We start from the raw sequence: 17065 nt of genomic DNA on the forward strand, positions 1-17065 counted from the left end.
AACTACTACTACTACTAATATAACTACTACTACAGCAACTAGTACAACGACTACTACAACTATTACCACTACCACTACTACTACTAGTACTAGTACTACAAATACTCCTCCTCCTCCTCCTACATTCCAGCCCCAGACACAGCAGATATAAGTGTTCCTTTGTCTGTGTCCATAGTACTCGTCTGTATACTCGTCTGTGTACTTCTCTGTGTACTGTTGTATTGAGGCGCTCAGACAAAGAGTGTCCCACATCTGAACAGAGCGGCGCATCAGCTCTGATGAGTGAAGATCTGTGTCACTGCTCCAAACACCACACGCTTTCCCACAGTTTAACCTAACGCCAAGAAAATACAAATAAATACAACGAAATGAAGGGGAGAGAAGAGAAGATCTGACACCAGGCTAATACTGAACACAACAAGATTCAAACTACAACAAGTCCAAGACTGAACCAGAGACTAACAAGAACTAAACCAGGACTAAACCAGGACTAAACCAAAACTAAACCAGGTCTAAACAAGAACTAAACCAGGACTAAACCAGGTCTAAACCAGGACTAAACCAGGACTAAACCAGGACTAAACCAGGACTAAACCAGGACTAAACCAGGTCTAAACCAGGTCTAAACCAAAACTAAACCAGGTCTAAACCAGGACTAAACCAGGACTAAACCAGGTCTAAACCAGGTCTAAACCAGGAAACTAAACCAGGTCTAAACCAGGACTAAACCAGGACTAAACCAGGACTAAACCAGGACTAAACCAGGTCTAAACCAGGACTAAACCAGGACTAAACCAGGTCTAAACCAAAACTAAACCAGGACTAAACCAGGTCTAAACCAAAACTAAACCAGGACTAAACCAGGACTAAACCAAAACTAAACCAGGACTAAACCAGGACTAAACCAGAACTAAACCAGGTCTAAACCAAAACTAAACCAGGTCTAAACCAGGACTAAACCAGAACTAAACCAGGGCTAAACCAGGTCTAAACCAGGTCTAAACCAGAACTAAACCAGAACTAAACCAGGTCTAAACCAGGACTAAACCAGGACTAAACCAGGACTAAACCAGAACTAAACCAGAACTAAACCAGGATTAAACCAGGACTAAACCAGGGTTAAACCAGGTCTAAACCAGAACTAAACCAGGGTTAAACCAGGACTAAACTAAAAGTAAACCAGAACTAAACTGAGCCTAAACCAGGACTAAACCAGGACTGAACCGGGATCAAACCAGGACTAAACCAGGGTTAAGCCAGGACTAAACCAGGACTAAAACAGCACAAAACTGAGCCTAAACCAGGACTAAACCGAAGTAAATCAGAACTAAACCAGCACTAAATCAGGGTTAAACCAGAACTAAACTGAACTTAACTGAACTAAACTGAACTAAACCAGGACTAAAACAGGGATAAACCAGGACTAAATCAAACTAATCCAGGACTAAACCCGAGTTAAACCAGAACTGAACCAGGGTTACACCAGGACTAAACCAGGACTAAACGAGGACTCAGATCTGTACACACACTGCACAGAGCACATGGGACTTGTATGTAACAGTGCATAACACGCAGTTACTGACCCGGTTAATTGGGGTCAGACTCAAAGTCGTTAATGATGTAAAAATACACGTATAGTACAGAGGGATCGCAGTATGCACTCGGACCAGCGGAGGAGAGGAGGACAGGATCGTATTTGTGTGGAGGAAAGAGAAAATTGTGTCTAAAATGCTGGAGGAAAATGGAAAACGTGAAGAACTGTCCAAAGTGATCCATGAGTGGAACAGCAGCAGACTGGACCTGTTTGAGATCAGCCCTCCAGATCAGGTGAGACTGTTTACACTGTTTGATTTACGGAGAAAGGGACGTTCATAGTGAAGTTTCACCGTCTCAATCAGCAGATTTTCATTCACTGTTGAAGAAAGGCTGTGAGGCATTTTAACCTGACCCAAAGTCTGATTTGTATTAGATAAGGGATAGGTGAAAACAGGAATTTTCTGAGCACTGAGGCCTTAATTGGGACAGTACAGGAAACTCAAACATACATGAATAAAGCCAAATATAAGTCAGCACAAAGTAATGATGAGAGAAGAGCATTAGGATGGTTAAAAGGTGATGAAAGTCCATTTTTCCAATATGTTTACACTTTCTCATTGAAACCATCAAAACTATAAATGTCACATGTGGATTTTAGTAAACCAAAAAGTGTAGAGGGAAGAGTTTTGTGCATTTGTGGAGGGTCAGAAATCTGTGATTTTTTCTTAACTGAATTTAACTTTAAGTTAGATTTTTTTGTGACACTTTGACCAATCAGCAAGTTTTTTTTTAAACCCATCCATCCATTTTCTTCCACTTATCCGGGGCCAAGTCGCGGGGGCAGCAGTCTAAAGCAGGGACACCTAGACTTCCTTCACCCCGAGGTGTTCCCAGGCCAGCTGAGAGACATAGTCCCTCCAGTGTGTCCTGGGTCTTCCCCGGGGCCTCCTCCCAGTGGGACATGCCCGGAACACCTCCCGAGGGAGACGTTCGGGGGGCATCTGGAACAGACCACCTCAACTGGCTCCTCTCGATGTAGAGGAGCAGCGGCTCTACTCTGAGCTCCTCCCGTGTGACTGAGCTCCTCACCCTATCTCTAAGGGAGCGCCCAGCCACCCTGCAGAGGAAACTCATTTTTGTTCTTTCAGTCATTACCCAGAGCTCATGACCATAGGTGAGGGGAGGAACAAAGACTGATGGTAATCGAGAGCTTCGCCTTTTGACTCAGCTCCTCTTCACCACAATACACCAATCCTCCACCAATACAGCGATCACATCACTGCAGACGCTGCACCAATCCACCTGTCAATCTCACTCTCCATCCTCCCCTCACTTGTGAACAAGACCCTGAGATACTTGAACTCCTCCATTTGACATGGTCTCTTTGCCTTTTTAAAAAAACAAAAAACAAAAACAAAAAACATTGGTTCCAAACGAGAACCATGTTAGCTTGATGTGTAGATCTCTGTTCAGAGCACTACACACATCAGTCTGGAATGAACCAGGTTACTTCTTCTTGGTTGACTCCATGTTTTTCCTCCTCAGAACCTGGAGTTTCATGGTGTGATGAGGTTCTACCTGGAGGACAGCTCAGGGGAGAACATCGCCACCAAATGCCTGAGAGTCTCGAGCGTTTGGACCACGGAGCACCTCCTCCATCTTCTGTCTGAGAAGATCAGCCCTGACCTCAAGAGGCTCTCCGGCGCCCTCTGCCTGTGGGAAGTACAGGCAGGAAAAGGTGAAATGCTTTATTCCACTTTATTTACATGTTTTGTGTTATCTACTTATTTAATAGTTAATTGAATAGTGTATTTACTGTTTAAAGTGTCTGTACCTAATATTTTTCATGTAAAGTCAAGTTTGTTTTACCTCACTAGAGATGTATTGTAAAAGCAGATCTCAAAATGAGATGGTTTGGATCTAATTATAAAGTTGATTGTCTGCAAAACTTTGGTGCACTGTTAGCATACTAGTTGTTGTTAGCTCTACCAGGATGGCAAAAGTCTGCTCTGGTCTCTGACAGTTGTGTAAAGCTCTTCTAAACTCATCGTGGTGAATAATGAGGATGTTCTGAGTGCATAAGATAAATGAGGAAGAACTCTGGAGCACTGCAAACTCTTCACAATGAACTATTCTGTTTTTCATGTTTTTAAGACGGTAAAAATCAGCTACAGTGTCTTTATGTTGTATGTTTTGCTGTGTAGAGCGCAGACTGGAGCCGGAGGAGCGCCCCCTGGTGGCACAACTCAACTGGAACAGGAACAACAGAGAGGGACGGTTTGTGCTGAAGACAGAGAAGGACAAAGGAGAGAAGGTAAGACAAGAATCAACAACTAGAGAAAGGAAACAGGTTTAAAATAACACAACGCAGTTAAAGGTGCACTATGTAACTTTTCTGTTGAAATATTGGCCACCTGCTTATTTTTATGGAAACAAGCATGTGGCACTAATAGGCCAAGTTACAAGTCAGATCTGTGGAGAGGTGAGAGATGAGATGAGAGGAATTGAATGGATTTTTGAAAATAATTCTGAGCAATGAATAAACATTGGTAATGAAATAAATGCAAGATACATTTAATGCCGGACTGTAGAACATTCCCGTCAAAGCAATAACCCGGAGACGAACCAGAAAAGTTACACAGTGCAGCTTTAAGGTCTCAAAAAAGTCAGTTTAGGATAATACTGGATCTATAAAAACACTTTTCCTCTCCCTCTTTGTTTCTGCCATAACCAGGAAAACAGTTCGGATCAAAAAAGCAGCGTGATGCAAAACTTCAGGAGAAGTTTGTCCAAAAAAGACAAAAAGAAACTCAAGACCAGGTCAGTGAACACAACACGTGGAGAAGAGTGGGCTAAAGTATTGATTTATCATGATCCTAAATTTGAATGTATCGCGTATCAAGTATTTTTTCATATGTTTTATTAAATTATTTTGTGACAGTGCTACAGTTCTGATGCATGTTTGGTGAAAGAGAAAACATTTGATATATTCACTGTTTTGGTGATTAAAAAGGGTGGATTTCATGTTACGTTTGTGGAGGAAGTGGTTTAAATCAGATCTATTCTGCAAAATCAACTTTTTAAAGCTTTATGTTATAGTAGTTTCTTCACATTGACCCTCTGAAGTTGGGCTGGAGTTGTGTATGTTTGAGTCAGCTTTAATCACTTATTTTTAAGACACTGCTTTGCTGATAACTCGTGGACATATGTGCTTCGTTTGATTTTCTTAATCAGTGATACATGTGGGATTCAGCAGCATCACCTTGTCATTTTTAGTACAAATGAAACAAGCGCAATCAGCGACATCAACCTGGTCCCATGAGGCGTCGCTGTGTCAGTTCATCACCACAGAAGCAGTTTATGAGGAGTCCAGCCCATATCACATGATCATTATATCCACAATGTATTGTGTGATGTTGGTCACACATGAGAATGTCTGTGTTTACTAGTGTGGAACCAAAATGTCATTCTTCATGAGTTGTGTGTGTGTTAGTTGTGTGACTGTAGATCAGTGTGTTGTGTATCACCAGAAAAACAAGAAATGGAAATTATTTTTGTTCCAATTAGAATTTTAATGGCATACTATCTGATCTGGAAAACTATGAATATTTGACTATACAAATGCATAGAATTATAAATAGATAATTTTTCTGAGATTTTGAGACACTCCCGTTGCTCGAGCTCCATCCTTTGACCTTTGTTACCTTGACCTCCAAGTGACCTTGACCGGTTTCAACCTGTAACATCCAGTGCACCCTGGTTATGCGTGTGCCAACTTGTGTGATGATTGGGTGAATATTTTAGGCCACAGATGGTTCAGAAGTTGCAGAAATTGCCGATTCTTTATAATGACTTGACCTTTCAATTGACCCCTGTGACCTCAAATGACCTTGGATCATTACCAAACTTTTTTTGCGGCATCTGGCACGAGGGCTTGACCCATGTACCAGATTTGGTGACAATCAGTCCATAAATGGCAGAATTATCGCAGGTGGACACACACACAGGGTGAATACAAATCCTGGTCAACCCTTCGAGGACCAGGTAAAAATTCCCTGCTCTAGTGTGATGTGCAGTTATCCACGAGAGGCGCCTACAGCATGCGCCACTTCGTTGTCATGTCGTTTACGGCCACATCAGCTCCCACTGAACACCACAGTTTTCTAATACAGAAGTCAGCACACTTGATTCTTTTATTAATTTGTTTTAGAACAATATTGAGATTTAAAATGTGTAAATTATAACATACTGACCCACAGGTGTCATAGATTTTAACTATAGAACAGGCTCAAGCATAAACTCCTCTTTAACAAAGAAATATTCTTCAAATCTACTTGCTAAAAATGATTTATTATCACATTTATCTCAAACCTGTGACATGATTGTATGTATTGTGTTGTATTGTAGTTTGTATTGTGTTGTGAGGGACGCTGTGAGTCTGATTATATCTGTTACACATTATGAGACAATCACACACACAGAATAATCGAGTTATTATTTAAATCGTCTCTTTTCATTGAAATCCAGGTCAACTGAAATGTCCCCAAACAGAAGCAGCTCTGCAGAGACAAAAGACGAGCACAGAGGTACTGGGACTTTTACACACACACACACACACACACACACACACACACACACACACACACACACACACACACACACACAGCACACACACACACAGCACACACACACACACACACACACACGCACACACACACACACACACACACACACACACACACACACACACACACACACACACACACACACACACACACACACACACACACACACACACACACACACACACACACACACACACACACACACACACACACACACACACACACACACACACACACACACACACACACACACACATAATCATAATGAGGTTGTATTGGATTTATTATAATGTGATTTTTGGTCCTCTTATTTTAGATCCTCCATGTTTGCCCATCACAGTGAAATTCAGTGACAACAGTGAGTATGAATCCACCAGGTTTGTACCTGTGATGTTGTAAAAGGTTTTTAGAGACTTGTTCAGATCACTTCCTCTTAAGTGGTCATGGTCATATTACTGCCCACTGCACTTGTGTGAGTCTACTGTCCAGTTTATTAGACATACATTGAAAGCCAGGACTCATTCTTGTCCCTGTCCTGCAATGACAGAGACTTGGACTTCTTGTGTATTCAGATCCAACATTGATAATACATCAGAGATATTATTGTTCATTACTCTTCTACTTCTACATCACACACAGAGTATATTTAAAACACTGACTCTGCCATTGTGTCCTTAGGCAAGATACTTTACCACATTGTGTTGTGTGTGTCTGTGTGTGTGTGTGTGTGTGTGTGGTGTGTGTGGGTGGGTGTGTGTGCATGTATGTGCGTGTGTGTGTGTGTGTGTGTGTGTGTGTGTGTGTGTGTGTGTGTGTGTGTGTGTGTGTGTGTGTGTGTGTGTGTGTGTGTGTGTGTGTGTGTGTGTGTGTGTGTGTGTGTGTGTGTGTGTGTGTGTGTGTCTGTGTGTGTGTGTGTGTGTGTGTGTGTGTGTGTGTGTGTGTGTGTGTGTGTGTGTGTGTGTGTGTGTGTGTGTGTGTGTGTGTGTGTGTGTGTGTGTGTGTGTGTGTGTGTGTGTGTGTGTGTGTGTGTGTGTGTGTGTGTGTGTGTGTGTGTGTGTGTGTGTGTGTGTGTGTGTGTGTGTGTGTGTGTGTGTGTGTGTGTGTGTGTGTGTGTGTGTGTGTGTGTGTGTGTGTGTGTGTGTGTGTGTGTGTGTGTGTGTGTGTGTGTGTGTGTGTGTGTGTGTGTGTGTGTGTGTGTCTGTGTGTGTGTGTGTGTGTGTGTGTGCTGTGTGTGTGTGTGTGTGTGTGTGTGTGTGTGTGTGTGTGTGCACAGGGGCCGAGTCGAGGATTGGCAGCTTCACTTCAGTCAGTCTGGCCCAGGGCAGCTGTGGCTGCAGTAGTGTGTTAGTGTGGAGTGATGTAATGTTGTGTAAAGCTCTTGTGTTTGTCACATGTCTGTGTACATAGTACATAAAAAAGCTTGAGAGTCTTGAAGGTGGTGTACACAAGTACCTTAAACAGACATCATAGAAAACAGAAAATAAAAAATTGATCTTTTAAAAACATCTCGTCTTGATTCACATTTTAATGGTTAATTTGTTATAACTATGATCTGACATGCTCTTTGTTGTTTCAGCGGAGGATTCATTTCTGTGCGCGGTGATAAACTACACAAACAGCTCCACGGTTCATTTTAAACTGTCTCCAGCGTTCGTCCTGTACGCAGCCGCCCGCTCCCTCCTCTGCCCCAAAACAGGGTCAGGGGGAAGAGATCAGGGGTCAAGGGTCAGCGCACTCACAGACAAGATGGTGGAGCGCATGAGGAGGGTCATACAGGTGAGGATAGGTGATTCTTTAGGTCTTATCATCTGCAGAGAGCTAAATGTCCCTGTGTGTCAGATGCCCTCCCTGTGTCTCTATAAAGTCTTATTGTGTGTGAAAGCTGCTGACTGTGTATTTGTCCATCAGAGGCGTCCGAGCTCGCTGGGGGCTCTGTGTTTCTGGATGTCAAACTGCTGTGAGCTGCTCCACTTCCTGAAACAAGACTCTGAGCTGCAGCCAATCACAGAGCAGAGCCAGAGGGGGATGTCCCGCCTCCTGCACCACGCCTACAGGTAACAGACGACACAAGAGTCTAACTGCAGCCGCTGTTTGTGTGCTCACAGTTTTAACAATGTATTAGTATAGAGGAAACATGGTTAAGTCGGTTTTTTGAGGGTTTGGGGTCAATAAAGTATTATTCAACTATCTGTTGAAATTCACAAACTAGGAACTGTTGCTTTTTGAGCCTTTAGTATAAAACTTGATCTTTGTCAGTGTATTGAGTTATCACTTACTGTCTATCCATACAGTCATGTAACTGTGAATAAGTAAAAGCGTAAGTGAATGAGATTGAGTGCTAAAAAGTTCTTGCCTCAAGTGGACAGGAGGAACTCAGGGTAGAGCCTCTGCTCCTCCATGTGGAGAGGAGCAGCTGAGGGGAGGGCATCTGTTCCAATGCCTCGTGGACTCCTCCCTGGGGAGGTGATCATGTCCCACTGGGAGGAGGCCCCTGAACACGTTGAAGGGACTATGTCTCTCAACTGGCCTGAGAACACCTTGAGGTCCCACCGGAGGAGCTGGAGGAAATGTCTGGGGTGAGGGAAGTCTGGGCCTCCCTGCTCCTGCTCCTTCCACGACCTGGCCCTAGACAAAGCAGAAGAAGACTAAATTCATGTTTATTTTGTCCTCTTTGTTCTCAGATCTCTGGTTGATTGTCTTCAATCTGAGCTGATGAAGCATCTGCCCACGTTCCTCCTGGAGCCTCAGACTCACGGAGCTCTGCCCAAAGGAATCGGTAACTTTAGGTTCTACAGTCTACGTGTAATATGCTATTTACCACAAATCTGACCTCCCTCCCTCTCTCTCTCATCTCAGAGTTGGTCCTGAACACCCTGATGACGTCCATGTCTCTTTTTCGTCGTTGTAAACTCCACGCTGCTCTCTCCATCCAGCTCTTCTCTCAGCTCTTTCACTTCATCAGTGCGTGGCTCTTTAACCGCCTGCTCGCCCCTCAGCCTGAGCCTGCAGCTTTGTGCTCTCACCACTGGGGGGCGACTCTGAGGCACAGACTGAGCCCCATAGAGGCGTGGGCAGAGAGGCAGGGACTGGAGCTGGCTGCAGACTGTCACCTGGGCCTCATCACACAGGTGAAGACTTCATGTTCTCTGGTCTTTGGGGTTGTGTTATTTTGTATGGAGCTGCTGAACTTTACAGCAAATAAGATCTACAAAGTCATTTTAAAGCCTACTATAAATGTTAACTCAGACGTGGTGTAGTGAGCTACTTAAGTTATTGTAGCCACAGCTGCCCTGGGGCAGAGCTTGCGGGCAAACACAGAGGGTTGTTGGGGTAATTACATCCATGTCTAAAAATGCTTTAAATATTTGTCTATTTAGTAACCTGTGTTTTACCTCTGGCCCTCAGTACACTGGTTATGTTAGTATATTTATATAATGTTAGTATATATTATATCTGTGTATGTTTGTGTCCAGGCGACGGCTCTGTTGACCCTGGAGCCCTGTGTGCAGCTGCAGAAGGCTCAGAGCCTCTGCTCCAGACTGAGACCTGCCCAGATCCAGGCTCTACTGCAAGGATCCAACTACAGACCACAACAGAAGGACAATGTGAGTACAGAGAAGGTTACAGGACTAAACCAGGACTAAAACAGTTCTACAAGAGGTCTAAACCAGGTCTAAACCAGGTCTAAACCTGGTCTAAACCAGGTCTAAACCAGGTCTCACTTATCCTCTGTCTTCTTTAGGACTGGGTTGCTGGTCTGATCTCTGCTGCTCAGTCCAGTTCAGACCAGAGTCCAGACCTTCCCCTGGAGGAGAGTCTGACCCTGCACCTGCCCCTCCTGCTGCCCGAACACGGGTACTGCAGCCAGACCCTACGAGGGGTTCCACCAGGTCTCACCGAGTTTATGGAGCCAGTCTGCAAAAGAGGTCTGAACCAGGACTAAACCAGGACTAAACCAGGACTAAACCAGGACTAAACCAGGACTAAACCAGGACAGAACCAGGACTGAACCAGGACTGAACAGTACAAAACCAGCACTAAACCAGGACCAGAGAATGATCCATCCGTTTGTGTGCAGGTCTGTGTTCTGTGAGCCCTGCACCTTTGTCCTCAGGAGACTGGACAGTACATTTCAGTGACACAGCCCCCTCCTCTGAGACCTCTTATCTGGTAACAAATGCATACGAATTTTTAAATAAATGTTTGGTTAGTGAAGGATTGAGTTTTAAAAGGACACATACATTATACACAGATATAATGAACACTCACTCTCTCCTTATTCTTGACTTCAAGCTGTTCCAACGTCCTCCATCGCCAGAGCAGTTAAACTATTCAAAATATTATATCTTTAGAATTGGGACAAAATTTTGCAAATCAGAAAGGAATAACTTGGCTGAAAACCATAAATACAGTTCTGAGTATCACTATTTAACAACATTTGTACAATTGGTAATTAACTGCATTTATGGACAGTCATAATACAAAATGTACTAGGAGCACACTGCTCAAATTCTATTAAATGATTATTGTTATTTTAATGATCATGTTGTTTGTTTCACAGGAGCCTCACAGAGAACCTGATGTGCAGACTGTTACTCTGCACAAGCCTCTGAACAGTGGGATGGGCCTCAGCATCGTGGCTGCTAAAGTCAGTCCAAACTTGTATTATTAGTCCAAAATACAATTAATACTACAAGTAATACTACATATATCAATATATTAAACAAACAACTGTACATTTCCCAGGGAGCAGGTCAGAGTGAACTGGGAATCTACATCAAATCCATCGTGAGAGGAGGCCCTGCAGAAATGGTAACACTCTGAATGTTTTTTACTGTAACTATCTCACAACGCAACTTTATTTCTGAGAAGAGCATGATATTATATAGAGAGAAAACATGGGTTGTGGAAAATATATATATATATATATTACATATATTACCATACTTAATCAAGTAGTAGTAGGTAGTAGTAATAGTATAATTATTTTAATATGTATGTTTCTTAGAAGTGTCATTACTAGCACAATAAAAATAGTAGTTTATAGTAGTTAATAGTAGTTAAAAATAGTAATTTAACTAGTAGTGTATCTACTAGTACTTTTGACTCTGTGTAGAGTAAATAAACCACTGGAGTCACATTCTGAAAACACTGCTCAGTGTCATACTTTGAAAGTGTAAAACTTAACCATGAAACACTTTCACACAGAAATAGAATCAAATGTTAAATTAACACTTAACACATGTTAAGTGTTAATTTAACACTTGAAAATGTCCTGAGCAGTTACAGGACTCGCCCTAATACACTGCTAGAAGTAATAGTAGCTGGGGGCATATATATATCATAGTAACAGTAGTACTAGTAAGTGTAGTAGTAGTAGTAATAGTAGTAGTAACAAAAGCAGCAGCAGTAATAGTAGTAATAGTAGTAGTAGTAGTAGTAGCAGTAACAAAGCAGTAGTAGTGGTTAGTTATTCTGTACTTTCAGATGTGATATCAGCACCAACACAGTAATGTAAAGCAGTAATAGTAAAAGTACATTATTTTGTGTGTCTTTCTTGTTCAGAACGGCCGTGTGTCATGTGGAGACCAGCTGCTCACAGTGGACGGACAGAGCCTCATCGGCCTGAGCCAGGAGAGGTCTGAACATTTAACATTTTATTTATCTGAACACATTTGTACAGGATTAAAGGCTTCAGACGCTGTCTGATCTGTGATGATAAAACACGTCTCTATAATATCCTTCAGGTCAAATATTCCTGTAATGTGGACGTGCACTGTAAAACTTAGACATGGCTGTAAATTTGAGGATCATTTTATGAAGTGTGTAAATGTGAAGTGCGGTAAATGGGTCCGATTTATGGTTCTGTTCAGGTCAGTCAGTTTTATGTTTTTTGAGAGTCCAAAAAATGAGATGTAAAAAAGAATAAAGTATAAAAATGTGCTGAGATGACCTGGAGAGGGAGTGTTACATGATTTTGATGGACAGTCTCAAAATGTGAACTAAATATTTGAGATACTGTTGTCCAAGATATTAGGGCTACAACAATCATTATTTTAGTAATGACTTCTCTGCAATTCATTTTTACAATTTCCAATTTCCAACTTTTTATAATTGTACATTGAAATATTCCGAAATACATTTTTAAAGGTTTTACGGTTGAAATATGGTGACTGCAGACTTTTAGATGAAGAACAGTTACATATAATGTATTATTAATGATGGACATTTGAAATGTATTCTATTTTTGACTTAATATTTATTTAATTTAATAATACCACTCTCTTTGTTCTAAAATGTGATTTTAATAGTTCACTAGTTGCAGCCCAGTTACCCAACCTCCAGTATATTTAGTCTTAGTTTAGACCTGGTTTAGTCTTGGTTTGATCCAGTTTTTCTCCAGACTGATTCAGTCCCTGATTTAGACCTGTTTTATTCCTCATCTAGACCTAGTTTAGTCCTAGTCTAGACCTGGTTTAGTCCGGATCAAATTCCTGAAATAAATAAATAAAAATACATTTTAGTCTGGCCAGTCAGGCCTCACACATGAACATGTCCTCTCATAATATCAGAATATTGACATATATAATATCCTTATTCTGTACAAAGACTCACAGTCAAAGAGAAAACTAAAACCAAAGTTATGGCTACACAATAATAAAACTAAAAAATATCAATTCAACACTTGTGATTGCTGTCGATACAGGAGATAGGTGACATACTGTAGGTCATGTTCATATTTTTTATTGTGTGTTCTGTGTTTCAGAGCGGTGGACATACTCATGCAGACTGGTCCTGTGGTCACTCTGCAGGTGTCTAAATACGCTGCTGGGTTCCACGGTTTAGAAGAACTCCTGAGAGACAAAAAGCAGGGAAAAGAAACAGGTAAGAAGAAGGACTATTGTGGTTTTCAGATTCTAGAATGTGTTGAAGTGATACTCCCAAATGGAGGCAAAAGACAGTTTTTCCTGTGAATTACATTGTACTTTATCATGAAATATTCGAAAGGTAAATTCACAAATACTGAACTTGATCATACAACAAAAATCTGCAGTTGAACAATATTCATTTGAGTTGCCTCCATCTGTGTTAAATAACGTTGGCCGAGAAAAGTCACCTGAAACCAGCAACAGAAGAACTGAATGAAAAACTCCTGAAAGGAGACCAAGAAGGAGAATCTATCTATTTAAATTTTAATTAATTATTTATTATGTTAAAACTTTTTAAGACAAAGATTGGGTTATTTTATTTATATTTTTTAAATGTATTTATATTTTTAGTAAATCAAAACCATGCTGAAGTCAGATCCAACAGCAGCCTGATGCACCACAGCAGCAGCTTGGTATGAAGAGAAGCAGCAGAAGGAGTAGTAAAAGTAGAAGTAGTAGTAGCAGCAGCAGTAGTAGTAGTAGTAATAGTAGTAGCAGTAGTAATATTAGTAGTATTGTCACAGTCACTTTACAGTATTGTGCACTCTTCATTCACTGGTGATCAGATACTACTGGGGTCACAGCTGCCCTGGGACAAACTGACTGAGGTGATGCTGCCATTCCACACCACACAGCCCCTCTCACCACCACCTAAACACAGTCGCACTAGTCACTGTGGGTGAAGTGTCTTGCCTAAAGACACAACAACAGTTTACATTAGGATAAACCCCACTGTAGCACCTGGTATACCCAGTGGTGTTGTAGTTGTTTTAGTTGTAGTAGTAGTAGTTGTAGTAGTAGTAGTAGTAGTAGTAGTAGCAGTAGTTGTTGTAGTAGTAGTAGTAGTAGTAGTTGTTGTAGTAGTTGCTGTAGTTGTAGCAGTAGTAGTAGTTGTAGTACTTGTTGTAGTAGTAGTTATTGTAGTATTTGTAGTAGTAGTAGTAGTAATAGCAATAGTAGTAGAAGTAGTAGTAGTAGTAGTAGGGCAAGGCAAGGCAAGTTTATTTGTACAGCACAATTTGTACACAAAGTAATTCAAAGTGCTTTACAGAATAAGAAATACATTAAAATCATAATAAAAACAAATCAAAACATAAATAATCATGAAGATTAAAATTAAAAAAGAGAGACATAAATTGGAGAGAAGAGTGCGGAATGAAAACCTTTCAGTTATTTGCACAGTTAAACAGAAAAGTTTAGAGTCTGGATTTAAACAGCGTCACAGAAGAGTCTGTCTCACATGTTCAGACTGTTCCAGGTTTTAGCTGCATGAACCTGAAACTCTGACTCCCCTTGTTTAGTCGTGACTCTGGGCACCAGCAGGAGGCCGGTCCCTGAGCTCCTCAGAGTGCGAGATGGTTCATATGACACTAACATGTCACAGATGGACTTTGGTGCTCGGCCATGGAGACACTTGTACAAACAGAGCTGCTTTAAAGTCTCTGAGCCACAGGAGCCAGTGCAGAGACCTGAGCACAGGACACATGTGCTCGTACTTCCTAGTTCGAGTCAGGACCCGAGCTGCAGCGTTCTGGATGTTCTGGATGTTCTGGATGGATGTTCTGCAGCGTCTCACAGCTCGTTTGGAGAGACCAGTGAGCAGAACATTACAGTATCTAATCTACTGGAGACAAACGCATGGATAAGTTTCTCCAAGTCTGATTTAGACAGTAAACCTTTGATTTTTGCTCTGTTTTTTAGATGGTAAAAGGCTGCAGATGTTATTGATTTGATGTGGCTGTTAAAGTTCAAGTCTGAGTCCATTATTACCCCTAGTAGTAGTAGTAGTAGCAGTTGCAGTTGTTGATGTTGGTGTTGTTGGTGTAGTTGTACTTGTAGTAGTAGTTGTAGTAGTAGTAGTAGTAGTAGTTGTAGTAGTAGTAGTAGTAGTAGTAGTAGTAGTAGTTATAGAAGTAGTAGTAGTTGAATGAGCTCTTTTGTGGTGAGTTCAGAGTTTACAGTTTAGTTTTTTGTCCCACAGACTGAGCTGAGCTGCAGAAAACAGAGAGAGAGTCAAGTGCAGAGGAACCGACAGCTGTACCGCTCCAACCCCAACATCCTGCGTGAGTGTGGACCACCACCAGGGGCAGCACTGAGCTGCTCTCCTGTCATTACAACAATCATCATATTCTATGTCCCTGTTTGTGTTTGTGTTTGTGCAGATCTGGTCCTGGAGGAGGAAGAAGAAACATATGAACCCAAACTGAGACAAAACAAGATGATGACGGCCAACTCCACCATTAACCTCTGCTCTGGGGTCAGTCACAGGATTTATTTATTTTTTTGTACTCAAAATAATTTTAACAGCTTCCATAATAAATCAGTAAACACAACAGTGGCTATGCACACACTCACACTGGTTCACACTCTGGTTTCCGGAGTCGCCCACTGATCCAAAAGTTGGCGGTTGGAGTCCGGCTCTTGACAAAAAATAAATAAATAAAAAATAAAATAAATAAATAAATACAACAGTGTGTGTGTGTGTGTGTGTGTGTGAGTGAATGTGTAAGTGGTTTTTGTTGTAAAACGCTTTGAGCCTTGAAGTTGGAAAAACACTGTATAAAAATGTGACCATTTACCCTTTATTCTACATCAGTAAATACTAGACATATAATATTTACTTCATTATTTCATCACAGCAAATGCAATTAATTATGACAATATTTTATATATTTTACTTAACTTATTTACATAAGTATGACTTCTAACTTAAAAATTCATGACCGTTAATGGTGGTGGTAAGTAGATTTTACTTAATACTGACAAGTAAACTGTACCTGATTTTACAGCAGTAAAATTTACTTATAAAGTTCTAGTGCAAATTACTACGAGGATTTTTTCTAGTAAATTTTACAGTTTTTTTTTCAGTATGGCTCCAGTTCACGCTCTTTTGAAAAACTGTCGCCTCTATTTGTAAATGCTGCTGTCAGAGTCGTCATTCTGGTCTTAAAATGTTCATATTAACCCGCTCTACATGATCCTGGGTTATTATTTTGCTGTTGTGTCTGTAAATAAATTCCTATTATGGAAGCTCAGCTCCAAATTCACTCCTGTAACTGCATGCCTCGGTGAGCTTCATTTGACTGGGCCACTTCATCTTCTTTATACAGTCTGTGGTTGGGACAGAAAGACATGAGAAACTGCCAAATCAAAATAGAAAATACTAAAATATGAAGGGAAATGTCCACACTACGACTATGGTACATTAAAAATTCATCTAGTTTCAATCTAATGTTTTGTTTTTTTCATTTCTAAATAAGTAAACTGATTATTTGTGTTCCCTGATTTCAGAGTCACTACAGTGTTCCAAATGCTCCAAGAGAATATCTGACTTTACCCAGTACGAAAAACAAGGAGAAACCTGAATCCAACCAAGAGCCCACATGTAGACCATCTACAACAAGAACAACGGATCAAAACAACTACAGGAAAACATATCTGGTACTACTCCTCCACTCCATCTGACCATCTGACCATCTGACCATCTGACCCTCTCCTCTGTTCCTCTCACCATCTCCTCTTCCTCTGCATCCTCTGTGCTTCTCTCCCATGCTCCACTTGACCCCCTCCTCTACTCCTCTGCTCCATCTGACTCTCTTCTCTGTATCGTCTGCTCCATCTGACCTTCTCCTCTTCCTCTGCATCCTCTGTGCTCCTCTCCTATGCTCCACTTGACCCTTTACTCTGCTCCTCTGCTCCTCTGCTCCACTGGCTCTCTCCTCTGCATCTTCTGCTCCGTCTGTCCCTCTCCTCTGCATCCTCTGACCCTCTCCTCTGCTCCTCTAATCTTCTCCTCTACTCCATCTGACCCCCTCCTCTGACTTTCTCCTCTACATCTTCTGCTCCATCTGTCCCTCTCCTCTGTTCCTCTGGATTGTCTGACTCGCTCCTCTGCTCCTCTGTTCCTCTGACTCTCTCCTCTCCTCCATCTGACCCTCTCCTCTGCTCCTCTCCTCCATCTGTCCCTCTCCTCTG

The 17065-nt window shown here is 41.5% G+C and overlaps 1 protein-coding gene across 1 annotated transcript; it reads left to right on the top strand.

The window, feature by feature from the left end:
* The first annotated feature begins 2772 nt into the window (after positions 1-2772).
* LOC110166491 (afadin) lies at positions 2773-15319 on the top strand. The gene is made up of 18 exons (XM_055154448.1): positions 2773-3274; positions 3741-3850; positions 4271-4356; positions 6064-6122; positions 6478-6519; positions 7738-7937; positions 8070-8215; positions 8843-8937; positions 9018-9289; positions 9635-9766; positions 9904-10087; positions 10240-10331; positions 10723-10809; positions 10908-10973; positions 11727-11800; positions 12928-13046; positions 15072-15153; positions 15253-15319. Exons 1-17 carry the CDS (start codon positions 3103-3105, stop codon positions 15074-15076), a joined length of 1941 nt encoding a protein of 646 aa, XP_055010423.1. The 5' UTR covers positions 2773-3102; the 3' UTR covers positions 15077-15153; positions 15253-15319.
* The last annotated feature ends 1746 nt before the right edge of the window (positions 15320-17065 follow it).

This window comes from Boleophthalmus pectinirostris, unplaced genomic scaffold (genome assembly GCF_026225935.1).
Source record: "Boleophthalmus pectinirostris isolate CB_2022bp ecotype Guang Dong unplaced genomic scaffold, ASM2622593v1 HiC_scaffold_10, whole genome shotgun sequence".
Lineage (NCBI taxonomy): Eukaryota > Metazoa > Chordata > Actinopteri > Gobiiformes > Gobiidae > Boleophthalmus > Boleophthalmus pectinirostris.